Source organism: Corvus cornix, chromosome Z (assembly GCF_000738735.6).
Source record: "Corvus cornix cornix isolate S_Up_H32 chromosome Z, ASM73873v5, whole genome shotgun sequence".
NCBI lineage: Eukaryota > Metazoa > Chordata > Aves > Passeriformes > Corvidae > Corvus > Corvus cornix.
In genome coordinates, this window is record NC_046357.1 from 63,175,686 (window position 1) to 63,201,516 (window position 25,831).

General features: G+C 41.6%; 1 protein-coding gene across 2 annotated transcripts in view; it reads right to left on the reverse strand.

Annotated features, from left to right (window-relative positions):
* Positions 1-202: 202 nt before the first annotated feature.
* RCL1 (RNA terminal phosphate cyclase like 1) overlaps positions 203-25,831 on the reverse strand; it is a 32,097-nt gene continuing 6,468 nt past the window's right edge. Inside the window, exons 4-9 of one of the 2 annotated variants that reach the window (XM_039567412.1) lie at positions 22,085-22,159; positions 20,309-20,433; positions 19,086-19,211; positions 17,415-17,571; positions 8,428-8,531; positions 203-1,838 (exon numbers count right to left, since the gene is read on the reverse strand). In XM_039567412.1, coding sequence (XP_039423346.1) covers positions 1,688-1,838; positions 8,428-8,531; positions 17,415-17,571; positions 19,086-19,211; positions 20,309-20,433; positions 22,085-22,159 — 738 coding nt within the window. In that variant the 3' untranslated portion in view covers positions 203-1,687. Of the gene's footprint in view, positions 1,839-7,539; positions 7,605-8,427; positions 8,532-17,414; positions 17,572-19,085; positions 19,212-20,308; positions 20,434-22,084; positions 22,160-25,831 lie in introns of those variants that run through there. The other variant, XM_039567411.1, reaches the window with a different exon arrangement.

Below are 25,831 nucleotides of genomic sequence, written 5' to 3' on the forward strand. Positions count from 1 at the left end.
CAAATTTTGGAAAGCTAGTAAATTTTAAGAATGGCTTTGCCCTTTCCCTGCGTCCCTCTCTGCCAACTCCCAAACCTGGTTTTTTTTAATGAGTCAGTTCAAGATAGCCATTTATCTTATGAAAGGCTCAGAAAAGAGCCTTCCAGGCTTTCTTTTTTCCAGTTGTTGTCTGTTTTGCTTTAAAGGGAAATAAAACCTTATGTAGGAAAAAAATACTTTATTTTTCCAAAAGATGTCTGACAGATTGCAACAAGAACAAAGTACAGCAAAAAAATGACTCACACGGCCTGCAGTAGTTAACAAAACACTAAGCAAATATCAGACCTTTGTCAAAGTCCTTTTTGGGTCCAATATACATTCTTCATACTACAGAGGTAATGCCCACTTTACAGTGGCATCAGATAAAGTTCGTAAAACCATTATAACACAGTCACTAGTATCTGCTCTATGTACCAGCTTTTGACACAGTTTTATTTTCCTCCAGACGCACAAAGTATAGTCTGGAGTCAAATATAAATTTCTTCCCTTGTGTCAGGACTTCCGCCTTAACTTTAAACAGGTTTGCCTGGAATCTACCAAAGGCCTTTCATGGGTAAATATTTATTTAGTAGAAACTTTTTTGTATCTATCAATCCAAGTAGTGCCCATACAGCACTATCAGAACTTTAAAAAGGGAGCAGATACACAGAATATGATGGTGTAACAGAATACATTTTTCTCCCTCAAAGCCTACAGTTATTTTTGCTACTTTTCACAACTAATTGTGAACCACATGTATAGCATGCCAAACAAACCTAAAAAGAATGTAGGTGGTAAGTCAAAAGCTGTCATGGAGGGTGCCCATCTCCCATGCCCATCTTTGCAAAAGAGGCTAAAATAAGTCAGTACAGGCTGTGATCTCTTCTGCAATATTCTAACATTAGGAAAAATAACAGACAGATATTTTATTCTTCCTGTGAAACTGCAACCCTGAGATGAGCTCAGCTGGTTAAAGCATGGTGCTAATAATGCTAAGATCATGGGTTTGATCCCACTATAGGCCATTCACTTAAGAGTTGGACTCAATGAACCTTCTGGGTCCTTTCCAACTCAGACTATTTTGTGATTCTGTGAATTTAGTAAATATAAACAGGAGTGGAGCATCTGCCAAATTCTACACACACGCAATGTATAAACAAAGAATTACTGTCATACCTTTACTTTTATTTTCATGCCAATATTATCTCCACAATTACCTAAAGAATCTAATATTTCCGTTGTGATCACTTGTTTTGAAATGCAAAGCTTGTTTTGATCAATTTTTTTTCCCTCTCTATCTAAACCTTTCAGAAGAAGCTACAAATGAAATCAGTAAATACATTAAACCAGAGCACTCACCTCATTAAGGCTTGAGAGCACAGTGACATGAGGCACTTGTGTCCCATTCAGTGGAATACAGTGCAAAGAGTCCCAAGTCAGCTCAGACTCCAGAGAGCCATTCCAAGCAGCACAGAATACTGGCATTGCATTTATAAATAGCACAGATCTAAATAGTCTGAAATCAGCTTTATTGTTTACATGCAGTGAGCTTGGGTACCCCCGCACTGGAATCATCACAGGTCTCCCTATGCCAGAATAAGTAGACACAGGTAGATTTTATTAGATCTTTGGAGCATTTTCTGTCTTTCTTGAAGTCTGTAGATGTTTTTTATCTTATAGTTTTACTGAGGTTGCAAAATCCAATGCCAACACACGTCATTAAGACTTTCTCCCCCCCCACGTGCTCTTCCTCAGGGGTCTTTGTTTCAATTTTAAACATGATCTGGAAGAAGCTTCTTAGGTGTCGCAGAAACTCAATTCTGAGGGAGAGAAAATGACACAGTTTAAGAAAAAAAACAGAAAGCCTTTTAGCATTATGTACTAACACAGATTCCAGCAATAAGCATGGTGAATGAAATGCAAAAATATTGCTTAGTTCAATTGGCGAAACAAGGCTACAAGCTCCAAACACTCTTCTCACATGTGTTGTAGAAGTGGCTAGTGACCCCTACTGAAACCTCTGCACTCTGTATAAGCAGAGAGAGGAATGGCTGGTAATACAGCAAGACAAAATGGTGAGGGAAGAACAAAGAAAGGAGAGAAATGTACCCGGGCAAGGTCATTTACTCCTGATGCTGACTCTTCATCAGGGCTATGTGAACCCCATGCCAACCTGTGACTCTCCTCCTTTCCCCTGCCAAATGTTTAAAGCAGAAACAAAACTTAAACAGGGATAGCCAAAAGGCTGGGTGCATACTTTAGGAGAGATCCTAAAGCATATGTTTGATTTGTATTACTAACTTCTCCACTTCTTAGTTAAATGTTTCATTAGAATTATATTCAGACTCAGAATTCTTCCTGTTTTCTCATTTTCAGAAAAAAAAATTCCTTTCATCATTTCAGAAAGAAAGGCACAAAGAAACTAAACAATCACACTGATCCTAAACAAACACTGACTGGAGGGTGAGTAACACAAAAAACTATAAAAAAAGAACAAATCCAAAAACAGCCAAGAAAACATTTTTACTGGCTTCTCCAAAAGAGGGAACAAGCAATTACACCAAAAGATTACAGAAGAAAATTTGTAATTGCTCCAGACAGAAGTTTGGACTCTTCCAGTCATGGCCACAAGCAAGTCTGCAGTTCTGAACAAAGATTTAATCTCCTCCAGCAATTGGTATGTGCTTTTCTTAATTTAAAGAAAGAGAATGTGGACATCCAGTTCACACATTGGCTTGTCTGCTCTACATGCTGAAAGCATAACTGCAAGCTAATCACACATATATCATTATAACAAATCAAGAGAAAGTACCCACAAAATGGGAAGCAGGAGACCAAAAGCATAGGCCTGTCTGCACTATGACATCATGCGACCTCTGAAAGCCTCCTGGCAGCTCCTATTCACAGAAATTGTGAAGAAGTACAATGGAAATTGCAGGAGCAAAATTGCTTTATACACTTCAACTGGGCATGCTGCTGCTCCTGCAATCAGATATATGCACAGGAAGAGAGGAAAATGGCAGGACCCAGAAAAAGAGAGGATGCTTTACCTATACTGTTAATGATATGACATGGAATGCCATTCGGATGATCTGACATCTCTGGGGCAATCTGCTGAATTCCTCTGCAGGGTGACTGTGGGAACATTCTTCCTCTGCAGGGTGAATGTGGGAACATTGCTCCCAATGCTATGTATACTTTCTACTGCACCTTCTGGACTGATAACTTGCCTCAGCACAGACACCAGCTCTCTCATTTCCCAAACGGATTAACAGTTGAAAGGAATAACTGAAAAATACCTTTTCTTCCATGCCAATTGCAAGGTGTCTGGTTGCAGCTGTAATAGGCAAATGGGCATATGCTGGCGTAATTGCTTCAATAAAGCTGACAGGCAACAAACTCTGTATCAGCCTTCTCCTTAGCTGGGTCATCTCACAGGGCTCTGGCAGTGTGACAAGAAAGCAGCCAAGCCCAAAACAGCAGGAGTGGAATGCTGAACTGCAAGGAGGGCACAGAATAAACTGTACAAATCCTAGAGGCAGTGTGGAGCCAGAGACTCAGAGAATAATCCTTAACAGTGATCAGCAAACTCTGCAACATGTTTGTGGGATCAGTTCAGTCCATACCTCTCTTTGCACATAGCTGGGCTACCCTGCATCTCTGCCTCTTCTCCCTTTTGAATAAAGGCAGAGTGAGAAAAGTATCAGCCCCCATGTACATTGGAGTGCAAGCGAAGGGGAGGCTGCCTGGGGACATCAGGGGAGAATGTAGAACCAGCAAAGGGCCAGCTTTGTGTTGTAGCAGTAGAAGCACAAGTGGTATGAGCCCTGAAAATAGGAGAGAAAGAGGCAGGAAGGTAGGGGTATGTGACGGAAGGCAAGTCTGTATTAGCTCTGAGGTTGGTCTGGGTCACGGGTGAGCACCTCAAATAATAGTGCAGGCTGTACCAACCACACAGGCACAGGCTGGAGGAATGAGAGAGGGGGTGAAAAGTACAAAGAAGGTTTATTTTGCTGAAAATTTACACTGTGTGTTCAGGCAAGAACAAGGCAGAGCTGAACACTGCTCCTTAGGTGCACAGACAGCTACATGAGCCACACTGGAGGTCTTACAGCCAACAACAACAAGTGTAAAAAGCCTGTTCATCTAAGTGCTGTCTTTTCCCCAAAGCCTGCTAAGGATTACCAAAAAGTACACAAGAACTTCATGTATTGGGCAAAGCAACCAACTAACAGACCACTGTGAGAGAAGACCTGTGCACCAGCAGTGCATTCTTGGCTCAGTTGCCCTGGGGCCTGCACAGGGCTTTGCCTGGCAGCACTGGCAGCCCCAGCACTGCTCTCCTGAGTCCTACCAGAGACCTTCCAAGGCGGACACAGATTGAGGAACTGAGGGTGGGCACCCCCAGTCAGAGGAACAACTAAAACCATCAGCTTGGCTGGGCAGAGGCACCCTAACCCCACCTCTTGAAACTCCTAAACCCTTCCAAAGCCAAGGGTTGGGACACTCAGGCTTTCCTGTTGCTGTCCTTCCCGTAACCCTGGCTCATGCTGATCCACGTGCATGCAGACAGGTCTGTCCTGCCAGACTGACCTCTGTGAGTTAGTGGCATGGCCAGCACCCTGCATACAGTTTTAAGCCCAGCTTGACAGAAAGGCACTCACTTCTGTGAAATATGGATGCTAAGGAAGGGGTAATGCAGATAGCTGCTGGTCATACAGACTGGTAGCCCCAATGCCACTCAGGACAGCCCTGCTCATGGTGTTGCCTGCCCTTCCACCTCCCATCCTTAGTTGAGGCAACAGATGCATCCCATGAAAATACAAAGATCTCAAAGAAATTCCCTCATTCTGATGGGATACTCCAAAGCACTTTGTCCCTGGTGTTCTCAGCAGCCAACTGAACTGTCACATTCATCCTATATTATGCTGGACAGGGAAGCCAATCTAGCATAACACAGCTTTTAAATAGCTTCAGATTCTGTAGGATGTAAGTGCTAAATGCAGAGATGTCACAGCTCTGAGAGAGAAAAGAAGAGGCAAGGATGGGGAATGTGACCGTACTGCAATTTACTTCATGAGGTTGTGTATCAAATGACTTGCTTGGGAGCCAAATATACCAGTCCTTTATAAGCAGCCCTAGTTGAGGGCATGTGGGTGCTGCATAAAAAGCTGCATTCTATCTGAACAGACCCTCATGGGACTGATGAGTCACAGATTCTCATGGAATGACAGATTTTATGACCTGCTGCTTCAATATGTGTACTCTTGACCTTTATCCCTGCTGCATACAGCTAGCTTGGGAGACTGACAACACACCAACTTGAACTCTGCCTGCTTACAAAATAAACTAGTGCATTTGCTTGATTTTCACAGAACAAAAAAAGGTAAAAAAATTTTAAAATACTCACAATGACGAGTGAGTGGATTGTCTCATATGCTTAACTGTGCACTTCAAACACTAATATCTACTCTTCCAAAACCTTTCAAATGAATACTTACTTTACAGGGGATTACTTCCCCTCTGTGCAATGGGACACTTCCCTGTCTTCCCCTCAAAATCTGATGAATGTTGTTTCCAAGGTACCAGGAGTTGAGAAGAGCAGTTAGGTAATTTTTAGCTCTCATGTGATGGCACCACCATTCTTCAGTTATCACAGTACTGTACCTTTCACGTATACAGCACCGGTACCATGATAACCGAAAAAGGACAGTTCATACTCTTATTATTTGATGCCATTGTCAGATAAACAAACCTCCCTTCATTTGATTAAAGAATAACTGCTCAGTCTCTAGAAATAACTGTGATCTAGTAAATCACTTGCAAGTCTGATAAATTAAATTTTTGATAATGGTTGCTGTTTCCCTAACCATTTTCTCATAGAACTCAATTTGGCCACTGCTGTGAAAGATAATAAAAAGTCTTTTTATAAATACAATAAAGACTAAAGGAGGGCCAAGGAAAATCTCCATGCTTTACTGGACGTGGAGAGGAACATTGTCATCACGGATGAAGAAAAGGCTGAGATCCTAATGTCTTCTTTGCCTCAGTCTTTAACAGTAAGACTGTTATCTTCAGGGCAACCAACCCCCTGAGCTGGGGTACAGGGAGCAGAACAGATCTCCTGTACCCCAGGAGGATCTAGTTAGTGGCTGGCTGTACAGCTTAGACACTCACATGTCTATGGGGCAGGATGGTATTCATTCAAGGGTACTGAGGGAGCTGGCAGAAGCGCTCACCAGCTGCCCTCCATTATGTAGCATCAGTCCTGGCTAAATGAGCAGGTCCCAGAGGACTGAAGGTGGGCCAGTGTGGTGCTTATATCAGAAGAGTCAGAAGGAGGACCCAGGGAACTATAGTAACAGCTCATGGCTTGGATGGGTGCCCTCTTCTCTGGGTATGTCTGTATGGTTGGGACCAGAGAGTGGTGGTGGATGGAGTTACATCCAGCTGGTGGCCGGTCACCTGTGGTGTTCCCCAGGGCTCAGTACTGGGGCCAGTTCTTCATCAATGACCTGTACAACGGGATTGAGTGCCCCCTCAGTCAGTTTGCAGATGACACCAAGATGGGTGGTAGTGTTGACCTGCTGGAGGGTAGGAGGGCTCTGCAGAGGGATCTGGACACGCTGGATCATGGGCTGAGGTCAATTGTATGAGGTTCAACAAGGCCCAGTGCCAGGTCCTGTCCTTCGGTCACAACAACCCCAGGCAATGCCACAGGCCGGGGCAGAGTGGCTGCAAAGCTGCCCACAGGAAAAGGACCTGGGGGTGCTGGTGATGATGCCTTTTCCTGGTCTTAAAATCAAGAGTCATACACTGTTAGAAGTGGAAAAGGGATTTTACCTTTATTTTAAGGATCCTTAGGTGCACACGTCCAGGTCATATACATCAAGATGCACCCTGCCCCAGTCTGCCCCCAAAGATCGGGTATAACATTATATTAGCATATCTATCAAAGATTCCCCAATGAGAGGCTCAGGTGAGCCCCCCTCCCCAAGGAACCTTCCCCTGGACGGTTCTATCTTGGTATACAGAATGTGTTCTGGAAAGGACCTTGGGGTCTGGGGCACACTGATCCCTAGCTACAAAGCTTCTAAAATGTTTAGTCTCTTAGCTTGACAAACAAGTCCAAGAATGTAGGCAAAAGCACTAGGAATACAGAAGTTGTAAAAAGGTATAACAGGGGTATAAAAGAAAAGGCAAAAAATCTTCATGGCATCAGCGACAGCAGCTGAACATGAGCCAGGGTGTGCCCAGGTGGCCAAGAAGGCCAATGGCATCCTGACAGCAACAGTGTGGCCAGCAGGACCAGGGCAGGGATTGTTCCCCTGTACTCGGCACTGGTGAAGCCACACTTGAATCCTGTGGTCAGTTCTGGGCCACTCTAAGAAAGACATGGAGGTGCTGGAGCGCGTCCAGAGAAGGGCAATGGAGCTGGTGAAGGGTCTAGAGAGTAAGTCCCATGAGGAGCAGCTGAAGGAGCTGGGCGTGTTTAGCCTGAAGAAAAGGAGGCTCAGAGGAGACCTTACTGCTCTCTACAACTCCCTGAAAGGAGGGTGTACCCAGGTGGGGCTCAGTCTCTTCTCCTAGGCAACAAGTGACAGGATTAGAGGAATTCGCCTCAAGCTGCACCAGGGAAGGTTCAGATTGGACATCAGGAAGAGCTTTGTCACTGCAAGGGTTGTTAAGAATTGAAATGGGCCACCCATGGTGGTAGTGGAGTCACAATCTGCAAAGTGTTAAAGAAACAACCAGACCTAGCACTGTGGTCTAGTTGAGAAATAGTGTTCAGTCAAAAGTTGGACTTGATGACCTTGGACATCTCTTCCAGCCTTGATGATTCTGTGGTTCTGTAACCTGTGTTTACAACTAGCAATATAAGAAATTTATTTCTTTCTATCCTCTGAACATCTAACAGCTGCAGACAAATCTTAAGTAAAAACTGAGACTGAAGGACCTGCTGCCTTGATAAAACCTTGAAATAGCACATAGCTCCATGAACTGAAGTCTTAAGCTGTTTTATAGGAAAAATCACAGCTTTAGAGTTTGACTAGCCCTTTGAAATACGACAATGAGACAGCTACAGAGAGAGTACTAGGGAAAACATAGCGGTGTATACTAGGCACCAAAAAGCAAACTGATGTACACATACATTCCAGGTCAAGAACCATCAATAAATCCTGTCTCTGCAATTCTCAGAAACAGGAATAATATAGAACAGTAAGGGACTCATCTAACACGTAGAAACAAACTCGAGGCAACTTACACCACTTGTCTCATTTGAAGTCAGGTACAAGTTGTTCTATTTGTAACCACAGGCAAAGTCTTCCATATATAAAAATAGCTGTGTGCAACAAAACTAGTGAATTAAAACACGACTGTGTAATTTAACTGAACAAAACAACTTACGTATATGGAGATAGAGGTCCCAACAGGACTTTGGAAACATCCCGCTGTCCAAGGGTCATAAGGAGCAGAGCAAGGCTCTGATTTGTTGAATCTACACAGCCTCCCTGCAAACCAAAATGTTTTAATAATTAATCTCTGTACAAACCAGAAATTTAGATGAGAGGAGAGTAACAAAGGCAAAATATACACTTAAAAGGCTGAAATACCACTCCCAATTTTTAAGGGCCAAGAAGATAAAAATCTAGATTTTTTAACAATGACAAATTCATTTCACATGGCTGGCTGGGAAAGGAACAGAACTAAAACAAAACCCAGTAAGAAGGTCACATTAAACATCCCTCCTAAGCTGTTTTAACATCCCAGAGTGTAGACACTGAAGAATTTCTTTGCAGTAAATTGAAAAGAGGTATTAGCTCTAGTTCATATGCCTTTGAAGATACCATGAATTCCAGCATTTTATGATAATGATAGTTACCTTTGGACAAATAGTTCAGTGTTAGCAGGTGCAAACAAGCAAGTTAAAAGTTATTTAGCACTTATCCACAAAAACATTTGCTGCTAACTTTTGTGGGTTTACATTTGTAAAACATTTCCCCTCCATAATTAAAATGGAAGATTTTTTTTATTGCTAAGTGAGCGAGCCATACATAAAATTAAGTAGAACTACACATACTCCTATTTGACTGTAGTAAGTCATATATGCAAGGTAAATTGTACTGTATGTGGAAGGTGTTTACTATGATGCATACATTAATTGGAACCGGAAGACTAGAACTAGAAATGAGAATTGTTTACAAAGCTGGAATATAAATTTAAAGGGATACTTCCAGTCAAGACTGCTGTAGAGAGAATTTACCAACTACTGCTATGCAAAACCACTGAAAACAGAAAAAATATCTGATTATATTGGACTGTCCTTATATTCATACTGATCCACAGCCACATGAAATCTATGAACAGTTTTCTGCTGCATCAGGCCTAATGCTAAGTCCTCTGAAAAGGGTCTCTGAAGAGAATGAAACTAAAACCTCATCTTTCTAAAACCAAGTTCTGTAATGAGGTAAACTGACAGTTACCTTTGTCGACAAGGAAGGCAACCTATCATAATTTCAAGAGATAACACTAGCCAAAAAGTCAATAAATTTTGCACTAGATAGATTAAGAAAATCAGTCAATGTGACAACCTCGGCACATTTACTCAGTGAGAGACAGAAAGGAGAACCTTTCCAAGGGGAGATACTGAAGATTTAATTTTCGAGATGGCCTTGCTTCTGTGTGACAAGCCTCAGCTCCATTCTTCTGAAAAAGTCTCTGCATTTCATACAACTAACTACACCACAGCGAAATAAGTAGCTTTATAACATTCACTACCATGACACAACTCCAAAACATGCTCTTACAGCAGTACTTGGCCTTTTAACTGTGTGAACTTGCCATATCAAAGTGAAGTTCACGTACTCAACCTAATGCCTTCTATGGGACCGATAAAAATTGTGCTTTATCTTGAGTGAACAGGGTATCTGCAGAATTTGCTGGTGCAATCTAGAGCCACAGATCTCACCAGTTGTATTTGCCAATGAGAAACATGTACAAGAAGCAGATAAGAGTTTGGTAAGGAGTACTCATGACACTGGACTGTCTGCATTTGTAGTTCAGTTAATAATTCAAAAATGCTCGTTATTTGGATGAAAATTTTACATTTTCTGTGCTTGGTTTTTTGTTTCTCTACAGCTGAAGACATTATAAAATGTTTTTGTAATCAAATTTATACAAAAGCTTCAGTCAGCATGGAGACAAACATGTCCTAAGCAATATATCAAAACACAATGCATCCACCATGTCCTACATGCAGCAAGAGCTCTCTTGCTGCAGCGAGTCAGTCATCCCCAGTACTGCTGTGCAGTAGCAATCTGTTATCCCCATTTGTGGTGGTGCACTCCCCCCGTCCCCTTGGGCCACTCTACGATCTCCTCAGGAATTCTCATTAGACATTGACCTTGATTAATGGCTCCTGGGCAGTTAAGCTCATCTTGAGCTTATCAGAAACAGTCTGTTCCTAGGAACTTCTGCCTAACGAACTGCTGTTTTCTAATGAACAGCCTTGGAACATTATTTTTGTCTAAATCATAGCCCAGGTGGAACAATACTAATGTTACTGTACCTTTTGAGGAAAATTTCAGTAACAACTGACCCAGATTGCGGCCAGGATGGAGAGAGAAGGCTAAAGCCAAGCATCTCACAACCCTTTAGGCAGCAGTACTAAGTGAGGGTCCTTGAGTTCTCCTGGACCACAGCAGGCTGCACCAGTGCCTCCCTCTAAGTGGTACAGCTCTTGAAGCTCAACAACCCCCAAGTCTCCAAATCTTGGAGGACAATCACCAAAAGCTGTTGACAGGGCCTGGGCTGATACACTCAACCCTCAAAGCTTAACCCTTCACCTGTTGACAGGTACAGAGGCATCTGACCTAAATACTTTACTAAACTTGAGGGGAATTTTTATCCTTTTCATATACTTCTTTGTGTCTATGTCTGTGCATGTATGAATTGATCTTAGTACATTACAGCAAGTGTCGTATGAACGTTGCCATCTCTTAATTTACAACTAAGTTACTACTGTGCTTATAGTAAATCTTACCGAATCATTTTGTAAATGTTAGTCACAGAATCACAGAATGTTAAAGACTGGAAGGGATCACAACAGATCAGCTGGTCCAACCTCCCTGCTCAAGCAGGATCACCCCAGGGTACATGGCACAGGATTGCATCCAGACAGTTCTTGAATATCTCCAGTGAGGGAGACTCCACAGCCTCTCTGGGCAATCTGTTCCAGTGTGCAATCACCTGCACTGTAAAGGATATGTAAAAATATCTTCCTCATATACAGGTGGAACTTCCTGTGCATTCGTTTCTGTCCACTGCCTCTGGCCCTATTGCCTGGCACCACCAAGAAGAGCTTGGATCCATCTTCCTGGCATCCTCCCTTTAGATATATTGGAAAGATCCCCTGTCAGTCATCTCTTCTCAGTGCCAAACAGGCCCAGTTCTCTTAGCCTTTTGTCATAAGAGAGATGCTCCAGTCCTTTAATCATCTTTGTCATCCTCCTCTGGACTTGCTCCAGGAGCTCCATGTCTCTCTTGTCCTGAGGAGCCCAGAACTGGGCACAAATCTCCAGATGTGGCCTCCCCAGGGCTGAGTAGAGGGGCAGGATCACCTCCCTCAACCTCCTGGCAATGCTCTTCCTAATGCCCTCCAGGATACCACTGGCTTTCTTGGCCACCAGGACATGCAGAGCTGGCTCATGGACAGCTTGTTGTCCATCAGGATCCACAGAGCTGCTCCCCAGCAGGCCAGCCCCTAGCCTCTGCTGGTGCCCAGGGTTTTTCTTCCCCACATGCAGGACTCTGCACTTGCCTTTGTTGCATTTCAGAAGGTTCCTCTCTGTCCATCTCTCCACCCTGTCAAGGCCCTTCTGAAGGTCTGCACAGCCCTCTGGGGTATCGGCCACTCCTCCCAGCTTTGTATCGTCAGTGAACTCACTGAGGAGGCATTTGTACAAAGGCAGCATTCACTAACTCTGCTCCCTCTGTGTCCTGTGTTAACACAGTCCCCCTCCCTTTTAGTATCAGGCCCATATTATCCTTTTGTCTTTTGTTATTGATGTATTTGAAAAAGCCCTTCTTGTTGTCCTTGACATTCTTTGCCAGACTTAATTCCAGGTGGACCTTGGCTTTCCTTGTCTCATTTCTACTTACTCTGACAACCTCTCTATATTCATGTCAAGTGACCTGACCCTGCTTACAGCTCCTGTGTATTTCCTGCTTACCCTTGATAATGAGAGGAGTTCTTTATTTATCCATCAGGTCTCTTTTCCCCTTTGCCTGATATCTTGCACGTTTGGACGCATTGTTCTTGAGCCTGGAGAAAGTGATCCTTGAATATCAACCAACTCTCTTGCACCCTTCAAGGTCTCTTGGACCCTGTGAGGCTTGTTTCCATGACATTCTCCATGAAGATCTCCCTGAAGAAGCTAAAGTTAGCTCTCCTGAAGTCCATGGTTGTAAACTTACTGCCCTGCTTTCCCCTCATCCTGCTGAGGATGAGGTACTGAATTCCACACTGCACACCTCCAGCAAGGCCTTCCCTGTTTGTTAGTATGAGTTGAGCGGCACACCATTCCCTGTGGGATTCTCCGCTGCCTGTGTCAGGAAATTGTCATCAGTGCTTTCCTGGAACCTCCTGGGCTGTTTGTGTTTCACTGTGCTGGTTCTGCAGCAGATGTCAGGGTAGTTTAAGTCCCCCAAAAGAAGCAGGGCCTGTGATGTTGAGGCTGCTTCATGGTGCCTGTAGGAGGCCTCATTTGCTTCCTCCTTCTGATCAGGCAGCAAACACCCACAACAGTGTCTCCCTTACTAGTCTGCCCTTTTATCCTGACACATAAGCTCATCATCCAACCCAAGACAGAGCTCAATATGTTCCAGGTGTTGCCTCACACAGGGGACAAGTCCGCCACCCTGTCTTCCTGGACTGTCTCTCCTTTATGACAACATTCCAGTCACATTAACTATCCCACCATGTCTCTGTAATCACAATAAGATCAAAGGCCTGTGACTACATGCAGGTCTCTAGCTCATCTTGTTTGTTCCCCATACTGTGTGCACTGGTGCACATGCACTTTACAGAAGTATTTGATTGTGTCAACATTCCAGTAGTCAATGATTAAATGCTGCTACATCCTTTAGACAAACCGTTGATCAAGTCTGAGGGTACATTTGGCAAGGGGTCCACTTTTGGGACCCAAAGGGAGGATCTCCCTTACTCCTTCTGCAGCATCATCCTTTTCCATCCTTACCCTTTTGCATTCCCGTTCTCTGCATAAATCATTGTAGATTCATTCTAATCCAATTTTTCTTTATGTGCTTCATTTGTATAGTAAGCAATAGTGAACCTTGCCATCAAACTTTGTTGCACGTCAACAAATTTATACAAAAACTTGCTTTTGTTGCTACTTTTGCCAGTGATTTAAGTGATCTAAACCACTCATTTGTAACACCATTCCTACATAGGCAGTTCCTAGACAGTGACATTAAGTGATTACTTGTAATCTAATGACTGAACAGTAACTTCTGCCAAATGAAGGACTTAACACTCACAAGGAGGCCAAGCCTTTTTCTATCAATCCACCTGCTTACCCAAGAGTGAAAAATTAAAAACAACACTCCCAAAAGAAATGGGATGGGCAAAGTCGGAGCCAAAAACATTTGTTCCAAAATAGCTGGCACTCATTATCAATGTAGAACGCAGCTTCTAGACTGTATTAATTCAGTTTATGGCAGTTTCTCCATTATTGTTTACACTGACTATAGAGCCAGATCCAGCTAGTTGTGACAATTAGACATAGATCACTTAAAATCCCATCCATTTTTACATGTTATACAAATACTACAGCTGACTTGTACATACAAATATCACAACTCTGTGTATTGGACAACAGTGTTACAAAAAGGTTTATTCTTCTGAGCTTGAGCCTGTCTTTGATTGAGTGTTAGTTATATTTTGGCATACATGCAATTTCCCCCTTTACCTGTGCGGTACATATTTGCAGGACTCAGTAATTTGTTATGTGTAGGGTAACAAATTATTGCAGAGGGTTTGTATTTAGGTTTTTGGGATTTGGGGTTTTTTTCCAGAATAATGGAGCAGAACCTTACTACACTGAAGTAAGACCATCTTGAAAATTACGCCATCAGTGAAATCCTTCACTCATTTTAGCTCTAGTTCAATAAATCCAACAGCCTTAGCCCTCCTGCCCTTCCAAGATCCCCCAGCAACTCGGCCTTTCTTCATTAAAGAATTCAGCCTCAAACAGGTATACAAACTCCCCTATTTTTCATGATTACAAAGAATATAAAAATTAAATCCTTTTCCAGTTCTTCCAGGCCTTTCCATTCTGCCAATTAATCTCTATATAAAGCTCCCATAAACATTGCCTTTCAAAGACAAGAGTTAAAATCCTTACTGGCCTTCTACAATTAAGCTTCAGAAAGAACTGCATATGGATTTGTAATGACAATGCTAATCAGTCACTCCATTGTCCCCTCTTGCAGAGCCACTGCAATTAAGGCACTGTGCCACTTATCATTAGTCAATTAGCTCTGACATCTTTCCATCAACAAATGTGCATCAAAAAAGTTCTGCTGATTCCAAGAATCATACAACCTATTTAATTTCCTTTTGAAGGCTTAATAAAAGAACATTTAGCAAGACTCAAATCCTTAGATTTCCTAGGTGGTAAAGTTTACACAATAGCAAGCGCTTTATGAAACATCCCTGGACCCCTTTCAACAGTAATGAACTCCAGCAGATTTAGGTGATCCCAACACCTAAAGGTGATCCCTTTTAATTGTCTCCAGTGCTCTCAGACTGCCCTTGTCTGGTCAACCCTCCCTGGCTCCCACAGCATAGTACCTACTGGCAAAAACACAGATGATGAAATAATCTCATAAAGAGAAGATCTAAACACAAGAAAATAAATTCTCCCTTGAGCCCTGTATTCAACAAGTAGGTTGGCGTAAAAAGACATGGGATATAGAGACTGCCCATTCAGAGCAATCTATTCTTGCTTTCTCAAATTTTTAGTTTCATTAAACATATTATCTAGGCAAACATAAAAAAAATAGTGTATTAAACCTAAACAAACACTGCACACTTTGCAACATGTTTTTATATCCTCTCTGGGTTCAGCACTAAATCAAACAGACCTAATAAAAACAAACAAACAAAAAAAACCCCACAAAAAACCAAATGTCCAAAACCCAAACACTCTAAAAAAGCCCATCCCAAAACAAAAAACAAACTAACCCCCAAAAAATACAAAAGAAAGAAAATGAGAAAGTAACCTTCTCTTTCAACATTCAGGCTGGCACTGTATGACCACATATCATACATAAATTCAAATGTGTATTCTGAAAACTACATAATGATACACATCATATTGCCTATGGTAGAGGGAGAGGGGAATTCACTAAATAACGGCTAAGCACTCCAATAGATAACTAGCACAATAGCCAAAAACGCTAGCAAACTAGAATTTTTCCACAGTGAGCTGCTGTAGTGAAGGACAAACAGCCTGTAGTCTGCACTGCATTTTTCAGTCACCCACACATAAGACACCCACACATAAAAGAGTCTTCCAGGAGCACCAGCAGTATCATAGCAAGCCACAGCTAACAACCCCACTCACTCAGAATCTGATCCTCAAAGACACCGAAACCTGGTAGCCTATTACTTTATGATTCAAAGACTTGCCTGACCCTGCTTCCTCCTCAAATGTTTTTTTCCTGCTGCCTTGAGAGCCTTACTGCCCTTTGCAGAATTTGACTCATCATATTGAAATGGCTGCAGTACACTAAAGGAGAAAGTTACTTGCTTTAGGCCTTTCCAGCCCTTTCCATTTCATAAGTTCTCTGACATCTGACTCTATGCAAAGCATAATATCTGGACAAATTCCCCCACTAGTTTTAATCTGTCAAGTGCTGAACTGCTTCCAAAGGGAAAAAAATACCTATTGCTGCTAATAAAAGTATGTGGAAGCTGGATTTTTGATGTCTCTGGACATCTGACTACCTGAAGATATTTTCCAAGACATTTACACGAAGCAACAGATGTACCAAAAGATTTGTACAATTTACCCCTGAAATAAAAACAGCTACGTGACACTACATAATTCCAGAAACAGATGTATGTTTCAGTCACTAGTTGTGACTACAGTCTCCACACATGCTGGACTTTCAAATGCCGGGCGTCTAGATTGTACCCAGAAACCCAGGAAGAAGATTCTGTTGGTGGCATTTCTATGAGATAAGAAACCTGGGCTAGAAAAGTTCTTTAGCAACACAGTGCATATACTGTATAAACAAAGAAAAAATATTAATGGAAGACTGGAAAAAGTGACCAGATGATAATTCAAACAGATGAAGGATTTGCAGCAGGGAAAGGGAAAAATAATATGGGCACAGATGAACAATCTGTCACAGGTATGGATGTGATTTATGAGGCTGAGGGGCATTTTTGTAATTAACTACATTCCCTAATACAGAATCTCAATAATGGCAGTCTTAATGCTTTGCAAAGTCAGACAGGTTACTACAGTACAGAGTAACTACTTGGTTTTTAAAATAATGAGTAAAATTTGTAGATGACTGCCTCCTAAAGGCCAAACGTATTTTATCAATACTGAAAAACAAGTTATTTTAATATTTGTGGAGATACAAAACAAAGTGGCTGGAAGGTTCTTTATTAAATTAGAAACTCATCAGGGTGCTATCTGCCAAGTCATTTGCAAGACTGAAAGCTGCTCATCTGTAAAATTCTTGCCACATCTGAAAATCATTTTAATTAAGGAAAAAAGCTATGCTGAAGAAAACTGCGATGCACTTAGAATTCCTAAGTAAACACCATCCTCGCTCCCTTCCAACGACCCATTCAGCCAATTCTTCATACAACCAACAATTCTCAGCACGTTTGACTTTGTCATCATCATCACAAAGTGGTCAACATGGAGGCCTGCTGGGTTTTTTCCCCCTTCTGCTCCCTCCTATGTTCTTCTACTCATAATGTCCCATTCCAACCACTAGTTTAGAAGCACTGACTATATTACCAATCTATCTTATTTTAAAAATTAGCAGCCCACACAAAGCTAACTGAATTCCATTGCAGACAAAAAGCAACAGAAGAAGAATTTCCCAGTCCCATGTTTCAAAATAACACATATTAGACACTGGAAATAACTTACCCCAGTAAGTGATTACACTGTTAAAGGAACCGTTCAAAACTGCTTTTTACCTGGATGAAGACACTGGCAGCATCAGATCATTTGTCTGTTTGGATCTGAGCGTGTCTGAGGGTACCACCAAACCACCCATCCCTTTACCAATTTTATCACCTCCTTCCCTTACATCTATATACGCAAAACACATTGGCCACTTACTCTGTAGACCTCCTCAAGCAGCAGCTTAGCACAATTCTGGCCCAGTTCCTCAGGAAGCACAGCTGCTCCCTGGCCCTGAGGGTTTGAGGCTAGCTCAGCACTGAGAATAGTGCCATTGATGGTTTCTGCAGTAAGACACATGCCAAAACCTGGTGATCTGAAAGAAAGGGAAAAAGTGCATTTGATTTAAGGATGAAACTGGAGTAATGAGCCAAGAACTTCAAGTCATAAACAGCTCCTCCTATAGGATGACAAACATCCTGGTTGATAGAATAGATTCACTCTGGAAAAAGAAAATTAACAGCAGTATTTAAAAGTCGAACCCAGTACCACTTGCCACAAAGCCCTCTATGCTGGCTTTTCCTGGGCCAAACTCTTCAAACAGGAAAAACTAAAAAGAAAATAAAAAGCCATCCATCTCAGAAATGCTATTTTTTTTTTTAATAAAGGAGGGTATCTTTCACATTTATTTGTGTTTGATAAACATTTCAAAGGCATCTGGTGTTTCTTCTCTGTGACATTCAAAACCAAAACGACCCTCCTTTAAGTCTTCAGCTCTTTCCCCTTAAACCTCAATATTTAGCAAGATTAGACCAATTAATATCAGGGATACTGGTGTCATACTGGACTCATACTTAAGATGAATGTCACAACACAGTAGCATCAGAAATCCAGCCATGTTGAAATGGATTCAGTTCCTCTTCCCAAGCTGTTGTTTATCCCTCTTCATGAGCTACATGTAGTAAAAATAATGTTGCTGTCCCAATTCATTTGACTTTTTAAATTTTATAAACAGATGAACAAAAAATTGAGACCCCAAAACCACACAGCTCCCAGAAAAATTTTTACAATTCTGATCCTATTAAACAGTCTGGAGCCATTAGTTACAAACCTGGGATATTAAATATGATGAAGGATTGGAAAAGACAAAAAATACTAAAAAAATATTTAACAATTCCTAGGTTTGTAAACTTTTGAATCTAACAAATTTTAAGGTAATATTTCAAAAATCAGAAACAGTGAAAGAAAACATGCATGCCTGCATTTGACCATACAGACAGAATGCAAACAAATGAGTTATCCAGAATCTTTTAACCTCAAGGAAGAATGACAAGAGGACAACAGAGATGACAGATACCAGCAAAATTGTCTGAACTGCATCCACCACTTCTGTCTTCTGCCAGAAGTGGAAGTACAGTAAATTAATTTTTCAGTCCTCACTAGTGAGAAGACACTCCTTCAGCCATTCAGCAGAGGACAACCCATACTGCTTTAACACTTCCTTAAGACGCCTCGGTCCCATCCTTAATATTACCATTTCCATCAGAAGGTGTACAGTCAGCTTTGAGTGTTGGTTTCCTCAACATACCTTTGATCTTAATCTCTCTTCAAAGCAACAGATTTAAATATGAAGGGAGCTCAATTTGCCTTTAGTGCCAGTAATTATATATTGCATTCCTTGTTTAAGAAAACACACTTCTATCCCTGTTATATAAATAAAACAAATGTATCTAGTGAATCACCCTTTTTTTTCCTTGTGAGAAATATTTATTTCAAGTCAACAAAATAGAAGATTGTGATCTAAAACTCAGTAAAATTAGATCAGGACACCCTAGCAGATGAACAAATGCAGAATTACGTGTCTGTTTCCTGTAAATTCTGAATACTCACTTTCCGGAGCTGACCCCCTTCATATGATCTGTGTAGATATAGATGTCTGGGAGGAATTTATTCAGGATGCCCCTTGCAGATTCCACCATTCTGTTTGCCATCTGTGGTGACACCCGGACAGAGTATCTACATTTCTGAGCTAAGAAATCCATTGTGGTCACAGAGAAATTGAAAGCAGAGACTGACAAAAGTGAAGACACCCCACTGCATTATTTCAGAAAATGTGTTTTATACATCTATTCATGGGCTCTTGTCCATGTTCCTGTACTTAGAGAACCATATGCACATAAGTGCTTTCTACAGTCTTTTCGTTTAAATACACAGTTGTGACAGTGTGTCATAAAGTAAAAGAAGAAACAGGCTGCAAATCTGCACCTCTGGCACAAAATTTGACCTCATTCCTGCTTTCTTTTTGAGTAATCAATGCCAGATCATGTTTAGGACTCCCAATCACAAATTAAATTACATGTTGGCCACTGCTTAAAACAGTTTTGTGTAAGAGATTTCTACCTTCTTCCTAAAATGACAGCAGATTCATGACAGATACCATTCAAAGGCCACAAGAGAAAAATAAAACCAAAAAGAAACAAACCATCCAAAACTGACTAGATTTGCAGTTGTTTGAAAAAGTGAGGAGTTCACAACAGTATTTTGTGCCCTTATCTTCACGTGGAAGTAAAACCTTCTCCTCTTCCATCTGCAATGGTACTACCAAAGGCAAAGAGACAAAGAACTTTCTTTCAAAACACACCAAAAAGCGCAGTGTGTGCTGCAAGGTGTAAACTGAACTAAGATTTAAACTCCCATCCAGTTTCTGCTAAACTATTAACTGCCAAGATGTCACCTATTCAATGCACAACTAAACTACATTTGTTACTACTGAATTTACACACAAGGTACAATTTCTTTTAGTGCCGCTACCTTATGTGATGGTATTTTAACTTTTTCTTGCTATTGAAAAGATTTTAAATACTGCTAATCAGTTTTAAATTTATTTACTTGCTTACAGATATTTTTGAACAGCAATGTTTTGAACACAGCAGTTTTGAGACATGGTTCTGAAATCCAGTTGTATGACCCCTCCGTGTAATGTTACCCTGTGTTACCCAGATACATGCTCAGCAACATGGGTGCACTTCTGCGACTTGCAAGTTAGGGGACATTTTTTTAATAAGCAAACTCATTTAAAAGTAGAAAAACCGACTAACAAACAAAAAGGATACGCAGTTCCCCTGATGCGCTTGATTTTTCCAGGGTCTGTGAACTGAACAGGCTGCAAGACTTTTCTCACTGGGCAAGCAAACAGTATCTCTCCACCCCCTTTGGGAGGCATTCCTCTTCGGTTGATCTAGAACAAATAACAGAGGGAAAAAAGCAGGTTATTAAGTAGTATAAATTATGTATCTACACACCCCAAAATTACACCTTTATTTCACATAGTACAATATTAAAAAAAAAATTGCCCTAGGGTATATTACCATATCCTGCAGCCATAAGGAGGAGGAGGGGTGAAGATCCAGCAGGCAGGAATTGTGCAGCAAGATTGATTTATTTAATAATTTTACAAACTCTTTTATAGACTTTTTTCTTCATAGTCTAATTGGACAAAGGATCAGCCACCCTTTGGGGTGATTGGCTAAAGTCCTTTGTCAAAAGTCCATTGTCAAAATATTTTCTACTATACTATAAACAAGACTTTTCAAGGCTGCAGTTGTTTGGTTGTTTACATAACTCTGTTACCTCTTCTGTGAGAAAGAAAAGTCTCTAACAGGCTTAGAAAATAGCAAGAAAATCCTTGCTAGCAGCGTTTTTGTATCCACAATACAAAATGTTTTAAGTAGGGACATTGTAGGGACATTATGTGAATACAGGCAAGAAAACTACATCCTATAGGCAGAAACGGATTTCGCACCAAAACTAAAAGCAGGCGTTGATTTCCTTTTCACTCTCACATATAGTAAGGCATGGCTTCTCAAAAGGAAACAGTGCAAAACCAAACAAAAACATCTTTACCGAAACAACCTTGGCTTGAGACTTGTCTCTATAGCAAATCTGCACCTTGCTGCTGAGGAGACTAGAACTACTCGATTTGAGCTCAGTTGGTTAGAGTATGGTGTTGATAATGCCAAGGTCATGGCTTTGATCCCCATATGGGCCATTCACTTAAGAGTTAGACCTGATGATCCTTACAGGTCCCTTCCAACTCAGAATATTCTGTATGTGAGGGACTAGAATGAAATCATTCCCACTAACAGGTCTGTTTAGCCTGACCCAGTCCCACCATTCCAAACCAAGGGTGGAGCTGAAACATGGGCCAGTGAGTGGGTCTGGGTAAGGAGGCCCACAGCCAGACAGGGCAGGGCTGCGGGGAGCTGGAGGCCAGCCCTGCTGCAGGGTCACAGGAGTAGAGGCTGACAGTGTCAGGACAATGACACGGGCACTTGGGCTATGGGCAGGGTGGGTGGAAGCACCCCAGCGTGAGGTTTTGCAGAGCAAGGCACCAGCAGGCCCCAGTAGTGCAGCCAGGCCCTTCACACATTTCTCCAATCTAAAAGAAACCTGAACATTGTTTTAGATCCGGATTTACTGGGCCTCTGAAGACTGTAGTCTTTAAGAAAAGCTTCTTTGCTGTATTTTCCAAACTGAAAGCAAACCTCAACTACCCAAATACAGATCCAGCCCTCCTACAGGTGAAATGGTTAACAATTCTATTTTTACTCCCTAGCCCCAAGCATGGGGCAGAATGAACAAGTAGAAATAAAAAGATAATAAATGAACTGAAAAGCGACAAAAAGCAAAAGGTTTCTTAGTTTTCTTTGGAGACTAAGAAAAGTCACTACTTTCTCCTTACCCTCTCTATCACTGTGTGGCTCGTAGCCACAACTAATTAATTATCTGTTGTTAGAGACAGAAATCCACAGCAAGCACATAGCCCTGTGAACTACTTCAGGAGTATCATTTCAACACATGCTTGAAAAGAAAGGAGCAAACTGTCTTACCTTGATATCCAGACTTTCACCATCAATTCCAAACTTCTTCAGAAGGGGTAGAGCTGTTGCCTTAAGGACATCAACCTATGGAACACAGAATTTAGTAAACAGACTCTCTATTGGATGCTAGGTTAGTCAGTAATTTTAAAAATTACTAAATTATGAGGTAACTAATAAAGACAAGTCTTCTTCATAGAAGGTATTTTATGGGAAGACATAGGAATGCAGCACAGAGAGCTTCATCTAGTTAGACTACCACAGTACATCGTTACTAAAACAATTTCCTAGAACAAATTACTGGCAGATGGAATTTCCTATTCTGGCTTTCTTCCTCAGCCTGATTTTGAATGCCATTATGTAAAACAGCTTACTTGTTTCTCTGAACATTGAAACATTTCTCCGAATATTTCTATTATTGAGAAAATAATATTCTTCTGTTATTACTACAAAATTCCTATAGCTAAATAAATTAATGCAAGAACCACTGCATTTTTTCAAACATCACTGCAAGAGCAGGCCCTTGATTTGGCAGAAAGTTCAATCTTCTGTTAACAACTTCTTTTTACCTGTTTCTAAGAAACAAACGTTTATAGATAGCTTCTATCGAAGCACTTAAAAGAGTCTGAAGTGGGCAACACATAATCAATGTACTCCCTTTTAAGCCAGGTGCTCACCAGTTTTAGGTCTGAATAGAATTATCCTTGCCATTGCTCTTCCTAATTCCTAAGACTACAGGGACTGCCCTCTTCTTCCCTCTTCTGAAACTTCAGTAGCTTTGCCAAAAGTGATAAAAATTATTTAGCTGTGCAACAGCACAGGGAGTTACCCAAGACAAACAGCTGTGGATTGACAGGATCAGGACAACATGACCAAAAAGAAACTAAACACAGATGAAGGAAACAGTCATGATGTAGACAGCATTTGAGGAGGCAGATAAAAAGCACCCTCTTTTCCATGCCTTCAGCCAGAATTCACAATTCTTGAGCTTCCTTTTGTCTGCTTAGAAGAGAGTGCAAGCCACTGACATAATAGTAGCACAAATGTGTGAACATTCTGTTAGAGGTACCTGAGGAGCTATGAGTGTATCTTGCAGTTCTTGTTCTTCAAATCCTGCTGGACAACATACTGCCTTTCTTACAGAGAGGCAGTTGGTGGTGTTTTTAATGGTAGTATCAGTATTTGAATGCCTTCATTTTAAAAAAACAAACTTGTAAGCTAATGCTTAACTTTTTATACTTACAAAGTTGATGGTGTTTTACAGCCACGCCACCTTGATTTGGCCCTTCAGTGGTATTCATTAACTATACAAATTTGACTTTTGGAGCAAAGCCTTTACTAACATTCATATGCACAAGCATGTGAATACCACTGGCAGAAGTTTTAACAAGCGATCTGGTTCAAATTAAAATTACACAACATTTCTGCCTCCTGCTTATGAAACAAAACATACCAGTAAAAAAGAAAAGCTTTACTGTGTAGGTTAAGAACTCAAAAAACTTCAAGACTTGTCACAGTTTTCAGTCCTCAAATTCCAGGCATAATACTTATAGGTACCAGACAGACAAATAATAAGACTGACTGTTCCAATTTTGCAGTCTAAATAGAGGAGGCAACCAGAAGTATTTGAAGAACAGGAAAGGGCTGTTCTGCCTCACAGACAAGTGGGGAGTTGGGCAGGATGTGAAGTATTTCACCAAAAATCAGAAAACAGCAGCTCAACTGAGTTGTAAACCCATTTTTCTAGCCTTTTGCCTACCCTCAGCCATAAACCCCATCCTTCAGCTCCCCTTGGAGGGCAGTTTTCCACTTCAGAACAAACAACATAACATCAAGTTGCAGCAAAACAGATGGATTGTAAAACTGAGGGTATACCTCACCACAAATGACAACATGCTAAGTCCCATAGATACTGCTTATTTACAAAGCTGTGTAAATGCAAATCACTTCCCTTTAAAGAAATCTACAACAGCTAGGAAAAAGGAAGAAAAGTAACTTTTAGAATCCCTTATCCAGTGCAAAGATGTTAAAAAAAAACAACAAAAAACCCAGATAGCACTACAGCACATGGCTACCTAAGAAAGGGAAAAGCATCGGTTGGCCTGCATATCCATTAGCATTGCACAGATCATTGAGCCCCACCGTACATAAGTGTTGTTTCATGAAAAAGGGCCTACATTGGGACAAGGGGGAAGAGAAACAACAGAGTTTCACAAGGAAAAAAGAAAAGAAGGGAGAAGAAAACTCAGTAGGAAAAACTTGTTTTCTACAGACAACTGTTGAATTTTGATTAAGATTGAAGATTACTGCTCCTAAGTTAAAACTTCATACGCTAGTCTCATGTCAGCATGACAGTCATTTGAACTCAAAGCCCCATGGCATAGCTGTAAAAAACCTTCAATACTTGGAAACACAAACATTAAGAACAGTTATTCTAAAACAGGTTACTGCAGCAGTATCTAAATGTCAGAATAACAATACATAGAGACAGAAAGGAAAATAGGAGCTATCATTTGCGTGCCACCTCCATTTCCTTCAAACACACACTTTACAAAGACACCCCCTGCATACATAATCACTACACAGAGAAACTTTTAAGTGCCTCAACCCAGTCCCACATGGTTGGTTCCACAAGCTACCCAGGGTCAGATCTCACCAGTGACTGCACGGGAGAACATAATGCAAGTGTAGGATGCCAATGAACAGTTCAGGCTGGTATTCCAAAGGCTTATCTCTTCCTGACAAGCATAAGCAAAGTTGTATTTCTCTCACCCATTTAGGATGTGTCACTCACACAGTAATAATACTGCGCAATATTATCGTAGAATCATGGAATGTTTTGGGGTTGGAAGGGACCTTAAAGATCATCTAGTCCCACATGCCCCTGCCTAGGGCAGGGACACCTTCACTAGACCATGTCCCCATCCAACCTAGTTTTAAACACTGCCAGGGTTGTGGCATCCACAACTTCTCAGGCCGATCTGTTCTGTCTAATAACACTCCCAGTAATGTGTATAATATTATCAGTAGTAATGTCACCACAGTCCCGCTTGGAACAAGTGCATGTTCAGTGGCCACAGTATTCTTTTGGACTTACGCCAGTTGTCAAAGAGCTTTCCATTGCACCCTATTGGTGGGCTATTAATGTATGTAAACAAGCACTAAAGTAAACACACACTCATACTCCAGGAACCCAGCCTAACCTGTGCCTCACTGAACTCAGCTAAGTCTTTCCTTCCACAAGATATCCTTCAGAAACACTCTTCCTCTCACCTGGACCTCTTCTACTCTCCTCACGGCAGGAGATCCACAATATTCCCTTGCATCCACCTGACAAGGAGGTGTCTGGTAAAGAGCAACCTCAAACCACACAGCAATCACATCCCACAAATACTTTTGAGGCTGTGTAAAAGCCAAGATCTCAGTGCTGAGAGTGGACTTCACAAAGCCCAGTGGGTCAGCCGACTGTCCACTGCTACCTTGAGAGAAAGGTCACACTCCTCTGGTTGCACACATATTCCTGATACCTGCCTCATTGATGCCTCCCACTGGCTACAGCTCTTCATAAACTGCTCCACTTCCCCATGGGTTCACAAGTCCTGCCAGCAAACCTGCTCCAGCATGGGCTCCCCTCTCCACGGGCCTGCAGGTCCTGCTGGGACCCTGCTCCAGTGCAGGCTTCCCATGGGTTCACAGCCACATTCAGGCATCCACCTGCTCCAGCGTGGGGTTCTGCACAGGCTGCAGGTGGATATATGT